This window comes from Boeremia exigua, assembly GCF_020726555.1.
Source record: "Boeremia exigua strain MPI-SDFR-AT-0100 chromosome Unknown C7974scaffold_13, whole genome shotgun sequence".
NCBI classification, from domain to species: domain Eukaryota; kingdom Fungi; phylum Ascomycota; class Dothideomycetes; order Pleosporales; family Didymellaceae; genus Boeremia; species Boeremia exigua.
This window is the reverse complement of record NW_025763530.1, coordinates 1,330,404-1,346,724: the sequence shown is the minus strand read 5'-3', so window position 1 is coordinate 1,346,724 and position 16,321 is coordinate 1,330,404. Positions and strand designations below refer to the sequence as shown.

General features: G+C 58.7%; 5 protein-coding genes across 5 annotated transcripts; 1 reads left to right on the top strand and 4 right to left on the bottom strand.

The window, feature by feature from the left end:
- Positions 1-34: 34 nt before the first annotated feature.
- C7974DRAFT_428703 (uncharacterized protein) lies at positions 35-1,809 on the bottom strand (the record flags this gene model as incomplete). Its single annotated transcript, XM_046144604.1, has 1 exon — positions 35-1,809. One exon carries the CDS (start codon positions 1,807-1,809, stop codon positions 331-333), a length of 1,479 nt encoding a protein of 492 aa, XP_045992398.1. The 3' UTR covers positions 35-330.
- Positions 1,810-2,429: 620 nt separating this feature from the next.
- Positions 2,430-4,257, bottom strand: C7974DRAFT_368636 (uncharacterized protein). The gene is made up of 2 exons (XM_046139907.1): positions 2,728-4,257; positions 2,430-2,670 (listed from the first exon to the last, which is right to left on the bottom strand). Exon 1 carries the CDS (start codon positions 4,161-4,163, stop codon positions 2,847-2,849), a length of 1,317 nt encoding a protein of 438 aa, XP_045992397.1. The 5' UTR covers positions 4,164-4,257; the 3' UTR covers positions 2,430-2,670; positions 2,728-2,846.
- A 1,984-nt stretch (positions 4,258-6,241) lies between these two features.
- C7974DRAFT_368628 (flavonol reductase) lies at positions 6,242-7,588 on the top strand. The gene is made up of 2 exons (XM_046139906.1): positions 6,242-6,721; positions 6,777-7,588. Exons 1-2 carry the CDS (start codon positions 6,304-6,306, stop codon positions 7,349-7,351), a joined length of 993 nt encoding a protein of 330 aa, XP_045992396.1. The 5' UTR covers positions 6,242-6,303; the 3' UTR covers positions 7,352-7,588.
- A 287-nt stretch (positions 7,589-7,875) lies between these two features.
- C7974DRAFT_404874 (uncharacterized protein) lies at positions 7,876-12,745 on the bottom strand. Its single transcript, XM_046142995.1, has one exon. It carries the CDS (start codon positions 12,457-12,459, stop codon positions 8,125-8,127), a length of 4,335 nt encoding a protein of 1,444 aa, XP_045992395.1. The 5' UTR covers positions 12,460-12,745; the 3' UTR covers positions 7,876-8,124.
- Positions 12,746-13,708: 963 nt separating this feature from the next.
- Positions 13,709-15,955, bottom strand: C7974DRAFT_321465 (uncharacterized protein; the record flags this gene model as incomplete). Its single annotated transcript, XM_046138805.1, has 1 exon — positions 13,709-15,955. One exon carries the CDS (start codon positions 15,953-15,955, stop codon positions 13,709-13,711), a length of 2,247 nt encoding a protein of 748 aa, XP_045992394.1.
- Between the last annotated feature and the right edge of the window lie 366 nt (positions 15,956-16,321).

Here is a 16,321-nt window from a genome sequence, read left to right as displayed (position 1 = left end):
CGACGCAATTGTCGCGCGACACCGGTATTGTATCCGGCGAGATGGGATTCACTTGCGACCACGACTACCTACCACGCTGAGAGGGGCTAGCGGTTACGTAAATGGCCACAGTCGTATATGTAAACAGCTCTCAGCATTACCAAGCACCTCGCCACTGCCGACCAGCTTCAAGATTCGAACATGCACTCGTGACAAACACGGGCCATACACCAGTCCTCCAGATTTTGCAACGACCAAAAGAGCCGGTTTTTCGCACCCAACATCAAGCCAGACCAAGCGCAAGCCAGCTCTATCCATCACTCAACGACGCAGCAACGCGCTCATCACCGATCAGTCGCAAAAGACCCAGTCAGTGTCCAGACCAAACCCTGCACCCTCTCCATCTCCCCCCTCATCTCCGTTTTCTGACTCCTCCCGCTTCACGCGCCTCACCTGCTCCTGCACTTCAGACGTCGGCGTCGGTGTCGGCGCCCGCTTCCGCTTCGTCGTCCCTTCATCTCGCGACAAGCTTGACGTCTCAGCCAGCATAGTTGATGCGGGCGAGACCGCTGCAGAACTGAAAGGCTCAGGGCTGTTGTAAGACGATGGCGGCGGAGTAAGCGCTGCGTCGGTGTTGTGGAGAGCGAACGCATCACCAAAGAGCCCAGGAGACCAGGTGTTGACGAAGTTGGGATCGGGGTCGGAGGTGTTGTAGAGGGGGTACTGGTTCACCGGCGGCGGCGCGAGTCCGGAGTCACTGGTATCTTGCGTGGTGTTATTGACGCCAGGTTGGTAGCCGTTCGGTAGATGGAGAGGAGCCGGTGGCGCGAGTCTAGAGCTGCAGACGTCCTGCGTTGGGTTGCTGACGCCAGGTTGGCAACGATTCTGCAAATGGAGAGGCACTGGCGGCGGCCCACGATTCGCGGTGTAGAAGTTGTACGCGTCCGAGGGCGATGGTGCTGCTACCGACATCAGCGGCCTGACAAACCGGTCCTGCGGCTGTAGTGCATCGAGCCCATAACCCGGCGCAGTCAGCCCCAGGTCCGAAACCGTCCCCAGCGGATGTGTCTGCGCCGCGAAGGTCTCCGCGAAACCACCACTCCCCTCGCCACCCACAACCCGCACCCTCCTCCTCCTCTTCCCCCCAACCGGCGGCAAATACCCCCCCTCCGCCTGCCCCCCCGCCGCCGCCCGATCCCTCTGCGTATTAACCCTCTTCGTCTCATTATTCCCCTGCTGCACCCTCTTATCCCTCGCCACCGTCGCCGGCGCATTCGCTAACGCCTCGATCTTCCCCTCCTCGCGCAACACGTCCTTGCACACGCTCTTCCACGCCGCCAGCGCGCCCACCACGTTCGCGAGCCACACCGCACACGTGCCGTCGCGGTCGACTGCCTCGGCACGCGCATTCGCCTGCAGGAGGCGGTTGCCGGGCCCCCGGTGCCCGAGCGTGCAGCGCCGCAGCACCGCGGCGAAGAGGATCCGCGCCGTGGCTTCGGCGTCGGCGGGCGGTGTGGTTTGCAGCGAGCGCAGGGCCCGGGAGGTCGGGTTGTCGTGGATCTGGGCTGTGGTGTAGATTGCGCGGACTATCTCGCGGACGTGGGTTTCCTGGGCTGCGGCGACGGCGGGGATGGTGGGGTCGAGGTGGGGTGCGAGGGTCGGGGGATGGGTTATGCGGTGGCGGTGGGCGAGGGCGGCGGCGAGGTCGTTGGGGAAGGCGAGGTGGGTGGGGAGGCCGTGGGCGTCGGCGGGGTAGGGGGGTGGTGGGTTGGGGGCGGGTTGGGGGGGAGGCGCGGTGGCGTCGGCGCCTGGGTAGGAGTCTTGTGTCATCGGGGGCTGAGTTGAAAGTGTCCGGTCCGTGAAGCGGTTGTGGGGTAGTAGGAGGATGCCGCCGCTCTTTTTACCGCACCCGGTGAACGCAGTGAAAAGCACTCCTGGCACCCCGACACGTCTTGATATTGCTAGAACGTCAGTGAATAGCCGTCAGAAAGGCAAGTGAAGTGCCGTCCCCCGCTTTTCCCTTGTTGCGAAAGCCATTCTAGGGCGTCCACAACCGGTGGCGAGTTTGCTGAGGTTTGTCCTCAGTGAGTGACTACACATGAGCATCTGCCGTTCGATTGCGTCCTTTGATCGGAAACAAATGCGCGGCCAGATCCCTTGTTGTGCAGGCCATGGCACGCGGTATCTCCTACTATCCTAGATGAGACTTTGTCACATCTACATCGGTTCGTGCAGCGAGCGATAGCCAACGCCATCTTACGTATCCTGTTATCATCGACACTCCTGGGTCATGGCGACGGGAGAGGTCCGGGTGCTTGTGCTTGACCGCGAGCGACGAAAAGTAGCTGGCTATCCTGGTGTGAGCAGTGGGTATGTTTGTTGGCTTGTGAGGTAGATTCGCAGTGTTCCACAATTCCATGTACGCCGATGTGGATCAATAATACTAGAACTCCGCTCAGCACAACTACAGACACATCCAAATCCCCACAATCCTCCCCAGAAGCCCAAGAGGCCCGGGATCCGCAACGTGCCACTGCCACCCCTAACGCCCAAACCCAACACGAAGCCGCAAGACTCCCAACGCCCAACCCAGCGCCGCTGCTCTGCATCCCTACGTCAATGCTTCCGGGCCTGCCTTTGTTACCATTGCCTGTTTTTCAGTGTTTTGAAGGTTTATTTGTGAATGCGGCTCTGCGATCGAAAGTCAGTGCTGAGCCGTAAACCCCAGAGTGAGGCTGATAAACTAACCACATGCAACCACCGTCTCTGATCCCCCACAGTCCCCACATAAGCCCTGGACAGCCAGCACCCAGATCCCTGCAGCGCGCTCAGCCGAGGTGCAGCTCCATCAGCGCGGTCTTATACGGCTATGCACGTGCGGTTGTAACCTCTGGGTATCCATGCATGAGCATCCTGCTGTCATTCGCCACCTCTTTGGCCCATGCACCTATGGTTTCAATGAGCGCATCAAGATTTTCCTGGCGACTAAGGTCGATAGGCTCAACGCCCATGCTTATCTGGCGCAACTGAGCGCCAGCAGTAATGTTGGTGAGGGCAAAGTCATCGGCAAGTTGCTTGATAGCACCTGTGACTTTTCCCTCGAGGATGTTCTTGCAAAGATCAGGCTCCTGTGCTAATGGACGGGCAAGACCCACACCATCGAGGGCATCGAGGGCCTTGACCATGGCGCCAACTGACTTGAAGCCGCCAGTAACGTAAGCCTTTGTTTTGGATAGAGCGGGAGCAATGAGCTCTGCAAACTCAAGGAAGAACCCCTCGCGGTTCTTGGTTGACTCGCGTTGGTGCTGGAACGCAAGCTTCTCATATGTGCCGCCAGTGAGTTCAACAAAATCAAACATGTTCTCCTCAAGAATCTTGCAGATCTCTACAGCCTCTTCTGGATTTAAGCCCTTAGACTGGAACTCCACTGAGTTTAGCTTGATGCCAACAATGAAGTTGGCTGACACGCGCTTCCGAATAGAACTGGCAATCTCAACAATAATGCGAGTGCGGTTCTGAATTGTGCCACCATACTTGTCAGTACGGTGGTTAGTAGTTAGAGAGAGAAACTGAGCAAGGAGGTATCCATGAGCTGCGTTAAGCTCAATGCCATCATATCCAGCCTTGTCGAGGTACTCTGCTGCAAAGGCAAAGCCCTCAACAATCCTAGAAATATCTTCGCTGCTTGCAGCGCGTGGTTTCTCGAAAGTTGTCCCCAGAATGTTGCCTTCGAGCTGAATATCGCTGGCAGAGATAGGGTTCTTCTGGAGCCGTGAGTTCACTTGTCGTCCTGGGTGATTGAGCTGACCAACGAACAAGGATCCGTTCTTCTTGGCTGCTGATGCTACTTTTTTGAACGACTCGAAGCGTTCACCAGAGAACTCAGAATTGGGGGCAACAATGGCGTTACCAGTTGCTTCAAGGTGATCATACTCGATCAAAATGTTGCCAGAGATAATGAGGCCAATTTCTCCTTCACCCCACTTGCTGTATAGGTTGATAAGGTCCTTAGATGGTATGCCACGGGCCTCAAGGACTTCAGGATCCCAACTAGACATGCGTTCGGTCATGGCTGCTTTGAGGAAGCGATTGGGAGCTGTCCGCCCGGAGAATTCGAACTTCAAAGGCTTAGATAGAGCGGAAGCGTCCTTGGAATCAGACTCATGTCTCGCTGTGGAAGTCATGTTGGAGGTGTATGGTAGGGTTTGCTGGAATATGTTGCAGATAATGTTCGAATCAATTGGAGAAGACTTGGGTGTTTCGGAGTATGCTGGAATGTGTGCAGTATAGTAGTAAGAGCCTTGAGAGCCGCTTTATATGATCTCCATTCGATTTAATCTTACAAATCAGTAACACTTATCGTAATCGACACATTTCTCAGAGTGGTGGCTACGCGTTGCACTTTCCCCAAGAACTGGAAAGTATGCCGAATGCAAGAGTGATAAGACCGTTCGTGGAGCTGCCTTAGCGTTCTTGCACTTTCAGAACCTGTCACCAACTCTTGGTGACCTGAGTCGTGCATTACAAACCTTGCCGAGGGCGCTTACAATGTCATCATACATGATTAATGATCGATTTATGGTTATAAGGAGGGCGAGTTACACACGTAGACATGATATCAACCGAAAAGATACTACGAACTGATCAAAGATGACGATTGCTCTTACCAGTGCGACAGGCAAGCTTGGCGGCGGCATTCTCAATGCGATTCTCAACCACAAACTTCTTGATCCCAAGGAGCTGGTCGTTTGCGTATGACCAACAGCACATTCGTTCACAGAATTGGTCTAACTTTGCTGTCAGACATCCTCGGATCTAGGAGACTCTCGTTTTGATGCGCTGCGCTCCCAGAACATCGACCTGCGCCAGGCCAACTTCAACGATGCCTCTTCACTCCAGAAAGCATACTCAGGGTGCGAGAGACTTCTCCTTGTCTCATCGCCGTTCATTGAGATGGACTATAACGACGCGCCACTATGGCAAGGGCGTGAGAAACACCACCGCGCTGCAATTGATGCTGCGCTTGAGGCAGGAGTAAAGCACATCTACTATACATCGCTTGCCTTTAGCGATGTAAGCAAAGCAGGTGTAACGCGCGCAAGCGAAGCAGGTGTAATGCGCGCACATGTCCGGACAGAGGCCTATCTCCGCGATCTGGAGAAGGAAGGGAAAATCAAGATTACAATTATCAGAGAGGGTCTGTACAGTGAAGCCTGGCCACTCGCTTTTGGATACTTTGGTCTAAAGGACGATACAAGAAAAGAGGTACTTGTCGCTGGCGAAGGTGCGATGAGCTTTACCAGTCTCTCAGACATAACATTTGGAACAGCGAAGGTGATTGCTGGACCAAGCGAGCAATGGGAGGGGAAGACGGTCTCCATCTGTCAAAAGAAGGCCTTGACGTTGCAAGAGATTGCAAAAATCGTCTCTAGAGTACAGGGATACGAGGTCCAGATCAAGGTTGTGAGCAGGAAAGAGTATGAGGACCACTATGCTGCGAACGGTGTTGAGCGCGCAGCTGTCGAATGGTGGAGTACTGCATACGCTGCGATAGCGGATGGAGCATGCGACATCGATGATCCTACCCTGGAGGAGTTTTTGAAGGAGGCAGGAATGAGCCCGCGTCAGCTCGAGTCGACAATCGAGGACATGCTAAAGTAGACCAATAAATTCACCTTAGATCATGTACAATGCAAAGCAGTCAAGCAGGCTCTAGCTCACTGTTCCCGCAGCCATCGCTTAGTGACTTTGAATTGCAACAAAGTGTATAGTCGTTGGCGATTTGTGCAGACCCCTGCAACTACGGAACAGAGTACACGATGTAGGTGCGTACTATAGTAGCAAGTAGCAAGTCATCCTACTATTAGTCAATTCCTACATTGTTGCCCTGCAGAACGTCCAACCAGACTCCTATACCCAGTTAGAGGCCCTTACTATCTGTAAGCACATCTCTGTTCCATAGTTGTGGGGGTCTGCATATTTCTGCAAGCACCGATAATCCTTTCAGGTTCCTATTTTCACGTCCGCGACTGTGGCTGCTTACAAAACCGCAAAGTCAAAGACGCCATTACCAGATAACTAGCTGAGAATCACGCTAAATGTGAGGCCGCCACTTTGAAGACGATTAATAAAGTATCGACACGATGTTGTAGGTGGAGGATGCGTTGCGCTTCTTAGCTCCATGACGTAAGATGTATTACTGATCATCCGAGGCATGCTACGTCGCTAACAAATCCAGCTCTGTAGTACAGCTCTATTCTACATATTTTACATCGAGGATTCTCACGAAATGAAAAATTGTACACCCAATTCCTTTTTTACAGCATGTCCAAGTCGACTGTATTCATCACCGGAGCTTCAGGGTTCATCGGTGCCCAAATCACCGCATTCGCGTTACGCGCTGGGTACAATGTCAAGCTGAGCGTTAGGCGTGAAGCGCAGATAGACGCTCTGCGCCGAGCGTTCAGCGAGTTTGCGGACAATCTGGACTTCGTTGTTATTCCAGACTTAACCAAGGCGAAGGCCTTCGACACTGCGCTTCAGGGTGCCGAGCACGTTATTCATGTGGCCTCGCCTTTGCCCGGACCAAACGAAAAGGACCTCCTCACTCCGGCAGTCAAAGGCACGACGTCGATATTGGAATCAGCGTTGCATGTGCCTTCCATCAAGAAGGTTGTGATCACCGCGTCAGTTGCTTCACTCGTTCCGCTTGGAAAGGGCGTGGACGGCACTGTTGTGACAGGTAAATGCTGAAACCCATCTATCTATTTGACTGAATCGCCACTAACAATCTGCAGAGGACATCGCAAAGGAGAAGCTCTATTTCGATGAGTCGATTGTTCCATCCCTCAATCCAGGGGAACAATACCGCGCCAGCAAGCTCGCCTCATACACTGCCACACTCGACTTTGTCGAGACGAAAAAGCCTCACTTCTCTGTTGTTACGCTTCACCCCGTGTACGTCTTCGGGCGCAACCTGCTGCAGACGCGCGCCGACGAGCTCTCCGGCACAAACGCCATGCTGTTCGAGTCGTTGTATGCCGAGGAACCTCGCTTTGCGCCTTACCGCGGCGTGCACATTGACGACGTCGCCGAGGCGCATATCAGAGCCCTGAACCTGGCTGACGCGCCGGTGTCCTCGTTTCTTCTGTCCGGGAAGAACAGAAGCTGGGAGGAGGTGCTGGAGTTCGCGAACAAGAAGTACCCGGGAGCAGGGTTCAAGGCAAAGCCCAAGACTGGCGATGAGTTGATCGTTGTGACTGCTCGTGCCGAAGCAGAGCTGGGGTTCTCCGCCTGGAAGGAGATGGAGGTGCAAGTGAGTGACGTTATTGAGCAACAGCTCCATCTTCGCAGCGCCGGTGCAGGTTCATAGTTCACTGCATAGTAGGAGACTTGATTGATACTGCGGTCACGGATCAGTGTTGATTTATCCGTGAGGCCTAGAGTTGAACATGAGTCTTTTCTTCCACTTTCCAACGCGCTTATCCCTGTAATGTGGACATTCGCTTTCGTGGGAAGACGGTGGTGCGGCGTGAAGTAGTGGACTGGGTGCTGGAGTAGCGAGTAGCGCAAGCAGTGCGCGCAGTGCAGCGCGGTGCAGTAGTGAGATAGTGCCAACACGTTCGCGGATTGGAGAGTATTATACACATTGCGATCTCCCGCGCATCGTATCGTATCCATGCAACGCATACACCATAACGTACAAGTCCGTCTACACATTCGCTTTTCAACACACACACACATACGCACACCTCCAATGCCCAAAACGCCAGAAATCGCCATGCCATGCCATGCCATGCAGAACAACACAGAAACCCCGGATCCGTATCCGTATCCACCCAAACGCCGACAAACAACCACACCCCCATGCGTTAAAAAAATCTACCCAACAACCCTCCCCTTCCTCCCCTTCGTCTCGCCCTCCCTCCTCCTCCTCCCTTCCAACGTACTACTCCCCTCGCGATCCGCTCTCCACCCGGCCAACCGCCACCACTTCTCATCCCTCTCGCCGCCCCAGAGGAGGAGCCCGAACCGTCCATCGCGGACCGAGGCGCGACGAATCAGCGGGGTAGCCTGGATACTCGAGCTCCAGGGCTGGGGGCGGTAGAACTCGCGGTCCGCGGGCCCGTGCAGCGATTCCGAGAGTCAGGAGAAGAAGTACTTGGACTCGCGCAGGCGGGAGACGTCCCAGGTGCCCTTTTTGGGGACGGGCGGGAAGGTTAAGGGGAGCCAGACTTGGTAGGTGTGCATTTCGCTGAGGTACATGCCGCGGCGGTCCGGGGGCGTGATTTCGGGGGTCGCGTCGGATGCGGGGGCGTCGGACGCGGGGGCATCGGACGCGGGCTCCTGGGGGGTTGGGTCCTCGGCGAGCAGGTCTTGGGTTGCGGCGGCTTCGTCGAGGGGCTCGCCGTTGAGCGCGGCTTTCTCGGCGGCCTTGCTGGCTTTCATGATGGCGTCGGCCTTGGAGGTTGGGGGTGTTTCGGGGGTGGTGGATGACGCTTTCGTAGGGGCGGCTTTTGTGTCGCCGATGAGCGAGAGGCGGTGCGAGGCGATAGTCGAAGGGTCCTTGTACTCGAGCCAGATGCTGGTGGGTGTCTCCATGGCCTCGCCCTTTGCGCGCTCCTCGGGATCTTCGCTCGCAAGCAGCTCCAGTCGCTTGGCTTCCAGCGCGACCTCGTCGAACGACGCCATAGCGTGCTTGAAGCCGATACCTGCCGCGGATCTAGTAGACTTAGTAGACCTGTTCTCTGCCCGCCACTTGAGAATCCTCTGGCCAACCTCAGTCGCGGCGTGAATGTTGGCGCGGTACATGCCATCGGCGTAGCGGGCAGTAAACTCAGCTGCAAGCCGGCCCGTGATGTCCTCCGAGTGCATGCGGACGAAGGCATCGCGCAGGATGGTGTTGAGGTTGGGGATGTCGCAGGCGTGCGTCCAGAAGCTGTCGTGGACCGCGGCAAAGTCGAGCCCCATCTCGTTGCACTTGAGCGCAGAGAGCAGCATGTGCGACGCGTCGAGGGAGTGGATGAAGTTGGGGGGGAACGCTTGCAGCTGCTTTCGCTTGTCCACAACATCGCCAGCAGCACGGCGCTGGATGACAATATTCTGGAGAGACGTCGCGACCATCTGCTGCGAGTCCTTGACGTAGGGCTGCACAATAGGCATCTTGAGCGGCGTGGTCCAGATGATGCCAGTCTTGAAGTTTTCGGCAATCTTCAGCAACTGCTTCACGCCGGTCTGGGACAGCCTGTCCGTTCTGTAGCGCGCATCCATGTGTGGTTTCTGGCCCTCGTAGTTGGCTCGGATGGACTTGATCTGATCCGCGGTGATGGAGGTGGTGATGCGATCTCCGCACTCGCCAAGCCAGTACTGGATCTCCTGGGCGCCGTTGAAGATCTTGCCCAGGGCCTCGAAGATCTTGTAAGCCACGTACATGGCAACGCCCTGCAACGATCGAACCTCCTTTGTCTCTTTGAAGTCGGGGAAGATGACCTTGAGCTCGTCGAGAACCTGTGCTTTGGCGCCCATGAAGGTGACACCATAGACGTTGGTCATGACCGTTCGCTTGACGACCTTTCTGCTGATGTGGCCATCGACGAACTTGGCAAGAGCATGGCCTTTCTCGAGGTCCGCCGCAACCATCTCCTTGACAAGCTCTGCAACACCAGTGTAGATGTCCTGCGGCCGGTCGGAGGGCTCGAGGTTGACCTGGCGCGCGCCTGCCTGGTCACCACCCAGCGCGGCGTAGTGCTGGAGACCGTTGCACGTACCGTCCTGGTGCACGGGGAACTGCGAGACGAAGCGGGTCGGATCGGGCAGGTCAAAGGCGTTCTTGAGCTCCATGCAGCAGGCGAGACACTGCCACGGGTCCTCAGCCTTGGTCCACCAGCGTCTCCCGCCCAGCGGATTCGTGGCGGAGTCGACAATCTCGTTCATGTTGTCCATGGCGAACTGCTCGCGCTCGCGCAGACTGGCCTTGTCGAAACCAGCAAGATTGGCAAGATGCACCTTCAGCCACTGCAGCCCAATCGAGCCAAGCTCCTTGCCGTTTGCAAATTTGAGCAGACCTCTCGCAACGTCCGACCCGATGTGGTTGAGTATGGGAGGGATGGGGTAGGCGCGGCCGCGGAAGTCGACGCTGTGCGGGAAGTAGAGTGCCTTTTCGTTAGCCATGGAGCTCGCAACCTCGAGCTGGAAGTTCTGGAAACAGCGCTGCGAATGGTATCCGCTCTTTGTGTTTTCGTACTCCTGTAGCTTCTTGCTCCAGCGGGCCCGCTCTTGGTATGTCGCGTCGGCAGGCGGGTCTGCTGGGCGTTCTAATGGAATCTTCTCCGGCACGAGGCCTGCAAGGCCTTCTCCAGAGTTCCACACTTCGGCCATGACGTCGAAGATGGGCTTGTTGATCTGCCAGGGCACTTTGCCCAGCACGTCAAGCCCAGCGAGGACCTGCTGCATGTCGCCATTCTCGATGGCAGTTGAGGCGTAGGCGCGCTGGGAGACGTCGCCAGCCTTCTGGCGCACCACCTTGGACGGCATTGTGAAGTAGCCTCCGCTTTCAAAGCCGGACCACGGTTTCGGCGGGACGACCATGGGGAGTCTGACGCTGACGATGTTGTGGACGGGTTCGTTGCGGAGCTTTGCCAGGACCTCGTGGTGCGGGACGATCCACCCGACCTTCTTGCCCTGGTGCAACCTCATCTGGTGGTGGAAGGCAGCCTGTGTGCTCGTCAATTGCTTGCCGGTCTTTGGATCCTGGGCGGTAACGGTGATGCGCGCGGCTTTCAGGACGTATTCGAGGCACAGTGCGCCAATCCTGACACGAGCAGCGAGTGGGATCTCCGTCTTTTCAAACGGAACCTCGATGGGCTTGACAGGGCCAGACTCGGCGACGGGTTCTGCAGATTCGCTGTTTGGCTTCTTGAGCAGTGCGACGAGGTCCTTGCGCGCCAGCTTGCGCTGGGTCTTGAGAAACTTGTCCTGTCGGGCCTGGGCGTCCGAGTTCATGTGGGCCATGATGTCGTTGCCAATGCTGGTGGACAGGGTGGACAGCTTGAGGTTGTCGCCCTCGGTGGACTTGGTCTCGACGCAGGCTTGGATCAGGCGGGTGATGGCGTTGGCAGCCAGGCGCTCGGGGGTGCACTGCTCCAGCCAGGCGCCGTACGAGTGGGCGTCGTCGCTCGCGTTCTCCTTGGTCGGGTTGGTGGTGATGTGCTTGGCGTGGGCGATCTGGTTCTTGAACAGCGGCACCAGCGCGGCGTACCAGTTGTACATGAGGGCCTGCAGGCTCTTGGTCTTGAGGACGCCGTGGATGCCCATTTCAGTGAGCTTCTCGTCCTCCTCGCGCCAGCGCTGTATGGCGGCGTCGGTGCCGTCCTTCTCGGTCTGCAACTGGCGGGCGTAGGCAAAGGCGCGGTCCTTCTCTTCCTGCGTGCCTTCGAGGTCGTCGGGGTAGGCCACGCTGTCGACCTCGTTAAAGACGGACAGCGCGTGCTTCAGGGTCGACAGGCCGAGGCCCTTTTGCGGGACGGGCTTGATGGGCGTGGCGGGCAGCGGCAGTCCGTTTTCGACGGCGTTCCTGATGGCGTCGGTGGTGTTGAACTGCATGTTCTGCAGGGTCTCGAGGGCCGGCGGCTCCTCGAAGTTGTCGGGCTGCATGCGGATGACAATGTTCCACTCCTCGTCGGTCAGCTCGGGCGAGATGTTGACCTGCTCGAGAACGGCCGGGCCGCACTCGTTGGCCATGTCGAGGTAGCGCTGCACGGCGCGCTCCTGGTTCTTGCCGGAGAGCAGGTTGATGGCGGCGCGCAGCAGGATGACAAAGGTCTGGGCGTTGAGCTCGATGAACTTGGCGACCATGTTCTTGCGGAACCAGTCCTCGACGCCCTTCATGGCCACGGGGCCGGGCTCGTCCAGGGCCAGCTCGAACAGCGTCTGCAGGAAGATGTTGTGGGCGTCGGTCAGCTCGGGGGCGGACGGTGTGTACAGCATGGAGAGGCGGCGCAGGATGAGGGCGGCGCGGTCGGTGCGGCCGACGCGCAGGCAGGCGTACAGGTTCTGGTGCATCTCGACGGGGTCGCCGGCGATGCCCTGGCCGATGCCGCGGCTCGCGGGCGCGCTGTGGGTGAGCTGGTCGTGCACCACCAGCGGGCTCGACGTGTCCCAGCTGCGGAGGCGCGAGAGGTCGGGCGGGGGCGAAATCGGGCCCCACGACTGCAGGAAGCCGTCGAAGGGCGTCGACGGGCGCGGCAGCTCGGCGGTGGTGGCGAGCGAGCGCGTGGTGGGCTGGGACAGCGACGGCCGCCGTGGGCGCCGAGAGTCGTGTGTGATGGGCATGTTGGACGTGTGTCGCCGCTGGGCGGGCAGCATTGATGGCGACAGTCGTGACAATGTTGAGGTCGAGAGCCGTGAGGCGGGCCCATCGAGCCGTGAGCGCGCGCACCACGCATCTCTGCGCAGCGTCCGCGCCGCAGCTCCTCGCATCATCGTGCCGGTGTGCGTGCCGAAGGCGAGGCGAAGCGATGGTGGAGCCGAAGCCGTAGACTGTTGTATGTGTAGGCGTATGTAGGCGTAGTAATCGTCGTACGTCGGCGTCGTCTGTAGGTGTCGTATGCAGCCGTACGCGTTATACACTCAGCGTCGGCCGTCGAATGCACCCGTCTGCAGTCTCGCACCGTCTACAGTCCTGCAGCTCTAGTCTAGGGTATCAACAAAACACAGAACGAAAAAAAGACGTGGCGGCAAAAGTCCGCGAAGAATGGCTGCTGCACACGTCCTCGAGGCAAAATGTTCGCATCATATCTCAGACCAGCTAGCGTCGTCGTTAGGGACGGACCTGCAGGCCCCTGCTTTTTTCTGTGGGTCCTGCGCGTCATTGGTCGGCGGAGGATGCGTGAGGCGGTGTGGGGCTGCGGGTATGCACGTGACTGTGGTTTAGTACTACTGCCCGGGGACTTGGGCAGGTTCATGTGTTGTTGCGCGAGTCTTGTAGCCGCATACTCAATGATACACACAACAGGTACTCGCAGATTGCACTGTCAACGTTCAGATTCGAATAATTGGCACGTCGTGTACGAAAGTGGCAGGTGCGCACGTGTGGCATGGTGGTAGACTGGCAGCTCTACCTCGTCGCTGAGACCGAATCTTGAAAACACAGACTCAATTGATACACAGAACATTTGACATGCTCGCAGACTGCCTAGCCAGTATCCCAGCTGAAAGTTCAGCGCGTTGTGCACCCGCGTCTACACACGCAGGAGCGCACGTGACCAAAGACATTAGTATTACCCAGCAGGTAATTATGATTATATGATCATACACGTGCCCAAGACTCTCCCAGTTACTATAGCGCACAACATCATGCTCGAATTCAGTAGCTGCTTACACACTCAGTAACTGCACATCTACAGGACATCGAGTCGCTTCTCCTTGCTCAGGAACGCTTCGGCGGCAGACTTGATGCTTTCCAGGTCCGCGAGGAGCGCGACATAAAGGAACTCTAATTAGGCTTAAGAGTTAGGGTAGGTCTCGCAGATCTAGGAGATGACGGCATTGGTGCGTTTCTTAGAGCGTGTTGTGAGGTAGACGGTGTTGTGGAGAGAGTATAGTAGGCGTGCGAGCTCTTTTGAGGAGCCAGAGGGAACTTTGGTCTCTCACTTGGTCCACACCAGTAGTTGGCCGTCCCTGGTAATAAAATATTGAATTCGCCAGTCCATGCATCTAAAAACGCCATTATCTACCTTACACTCTTAGCCGTGGGCGCCACACTCGCAGTCGCAGTCGCAGTCGCACTCCCACTCGTCATCGTCACACTCCGCGAACTTCCTACACCCACCGCTTCCGCCCCAGTAACAGCAGCAGCAGCAGCAGCACCCACCCCCTCATCCCCCAACCCCTCTTCCCATTCCTCTTCTTCATCTTCGTCACCAAAGCAGAATAACCCCCTAACCCCCCTATCCTCCCTCGCCCTCCCTATTCCTACACTGCCCTCTCCCTTCTCCTTCTTATCTTTCCCCCCACACCCCCCAACCTCCTCCCTAAACACCCTCCCATACTTCCGCGCCACACTCCCCACGCTCCCCGGGTCTAGGAGTATGTTATTGTGCAGCAAATGCGGTAGGTCGGAGAGCACGGGGAGGTCGGCGTCGAAGGGGAGTAGATAGGTGAGGGATTTGGAGGCGGGGGGGAGGGGGGGCTCTTGGTTTCTGGTGTTGGGGTCTGCAGAGGAGGTAGAGGAGCCGTCGATCTCGCGGTGCAGCACCCCCCACGGCCTCGCAGGAACAAGCACGAATAGGCCGCGGGCGCGCATGAACTGTGTGCCCCACGCGGTCCACCCATTGGCATCACCACGCTCTCCTTCTTCCTGCTCTTTTTTTGCCGCGGGAAACGCAGCACGGTGCTCGCTCCGCAACCTCCCAAACTCCCAGAACTCGCGCCACCCGTCGGCGAAGAACAGCGTCGCCAGACTCTCCACGCTGTCCATGGTCTGCCGCAAAAAGGGCACGGCGGTGGTGTCGGGCCACTGCGTGGCGTAGCGCGGGTCGTGCAGATCCCTGACTCCGGGATATCTCAGCTTCGTCTTTTCCCCAGTACCACCACCGTCTTTCCCACCACTACTGCCATCTTGCGCCGGGACATCGGGCCTCAATAGCGAAACCCCCAGCAGCTCCCGCGGCGCCGGCGAAAACGACGAGTATCCGTACTCCAGCACGTGGTACCGCGCGTAGTGCAGCCACTGCGTCGCGAGCTGGGCCGTGGGCGCGAGGAGGAGGACGTGCGCGTCTGGGCCCTGGGGCCAGAAGGCGTCGAGGACGCGGGCTGCGGCGTCGGACGGCGTTGCCGGGGGGGTGAGGCGGCGGCGGAGGATGAGCTGGTTCTGGTTCTGGTTCTGGTTCTGGTCTGGGGTTTGGGGGTGCGCGGGCGGCGGCCACTGCAGGTTCTGCAAGGCGCGCTCGACAACCGGGTCCAGCGCGGCGGGCAGCTCGAGCGTGAGGCGCGGGGCCCGCAGGCCGGTGTAGTCGGCGGCCGCGAGCGAGCGCAGGAGCTGCAGCACGCTGGACGAGTCGGGGGGGACCTGCACCACGACATCAATACTCGGGACGTGCCAGGCGCGCAGGGCCGCGGCGTCGAGGCGCGTCAGCCATCCCCACGCGTCCCAGCGGCCGGCGGGCACCTCGATGAGCGGGATATCCAGCGCGGCGGTCTTGTTGCGCACGGCGGCGGCGAAGAAGGCGTCCTCGGCGGCGGGGTCGTCGGTGATGGCGACCTGCGGGTGCAGGAAGTTCTGGAGGTGCGAGAGCGCGGACTGCACGGCCGCCTCGGCGCGTGCGTCGGTGCTGTACTCGGCGTAGTCGGGGCGCGCGTCGTGCCAGATGGCGGGGCACTGTTTGCGGTCGATGCCGTTGATGTCCAGGATGGCGTCGAGCGGGATGTCGGCCCGCCCCACGAAGGCCGCGTGCACCCAGTTGCGGTTCCACTTGCTCATCTCGCAGACGAGCGGCAGCAGCGTGGCGGCGCTCTGCAGACTCGACATGGCGAACAGCACGTTGCGGTTCGTCTTGCGGAAGCCGTCGGTGTGCGCCGCGCCGCGCAGGCTCTTCGCGAGCCGGTAGAACTTGTACAGCCCGTCGAACGTGTGCGGCGCCTGGTGGCCTCTCCGCGGCGCGCGCATGCCCGGCGGCGGCCCCGCGGGCTCTCTGGCGTCGGCGGTGTGCGGGTCGGACTGCGAGCCTCTCGGGGGCGCGGCATGGGGGAGCTGGAACGAGGCGTGGTGGGCGGGCGGGGCGTCAGGCGTCGGGCCCGACATGTAGTGCATGGCCAGCGAGAACAGACAGAACGCGCCGACGAGCAGCAGCACGCGCTTGCGGCGCCAGCGCGGCGAGTGCGGCCAGCCTGCCCCCGGCCGCCGCGCGGGCTTGAAGTTGTGGTCGTCGTCCTTCTTGCCCAGCTCCTCGTCGGTCGGCAGCATCGCCTTGCCCAGCATGCCGCCGCGGATCACGCCCTCGCGCAGCCAGTCGCTGTTCGTGCTGCCTGCTGCCATGCGCGCTGCATCGGGTGGTTGTGTCGCGGGAGGTGGAGGTGACGGGGCAAGGGACTATGGCGCGGTCGGGTGCAGCACAGCGCGGTCGGGTGCAACGAGTGCGCAATCGAAGCACACAGCATCCAAGGGCGACGAAGCGTGCTGTGTTATGAGACGTCACCGCCTTGCGTGCGTCAAGTACCAAGGGCGCACTTCGTTATCGCAAGCGCGGCCAGGAACGTGCCAGCTATCGACATCGAAAAGGACATGTTGACACTGCGACCGCACCAAGCGGGCGGAAGTGCGCATCCTGGTCCCGCCAAGAATGCT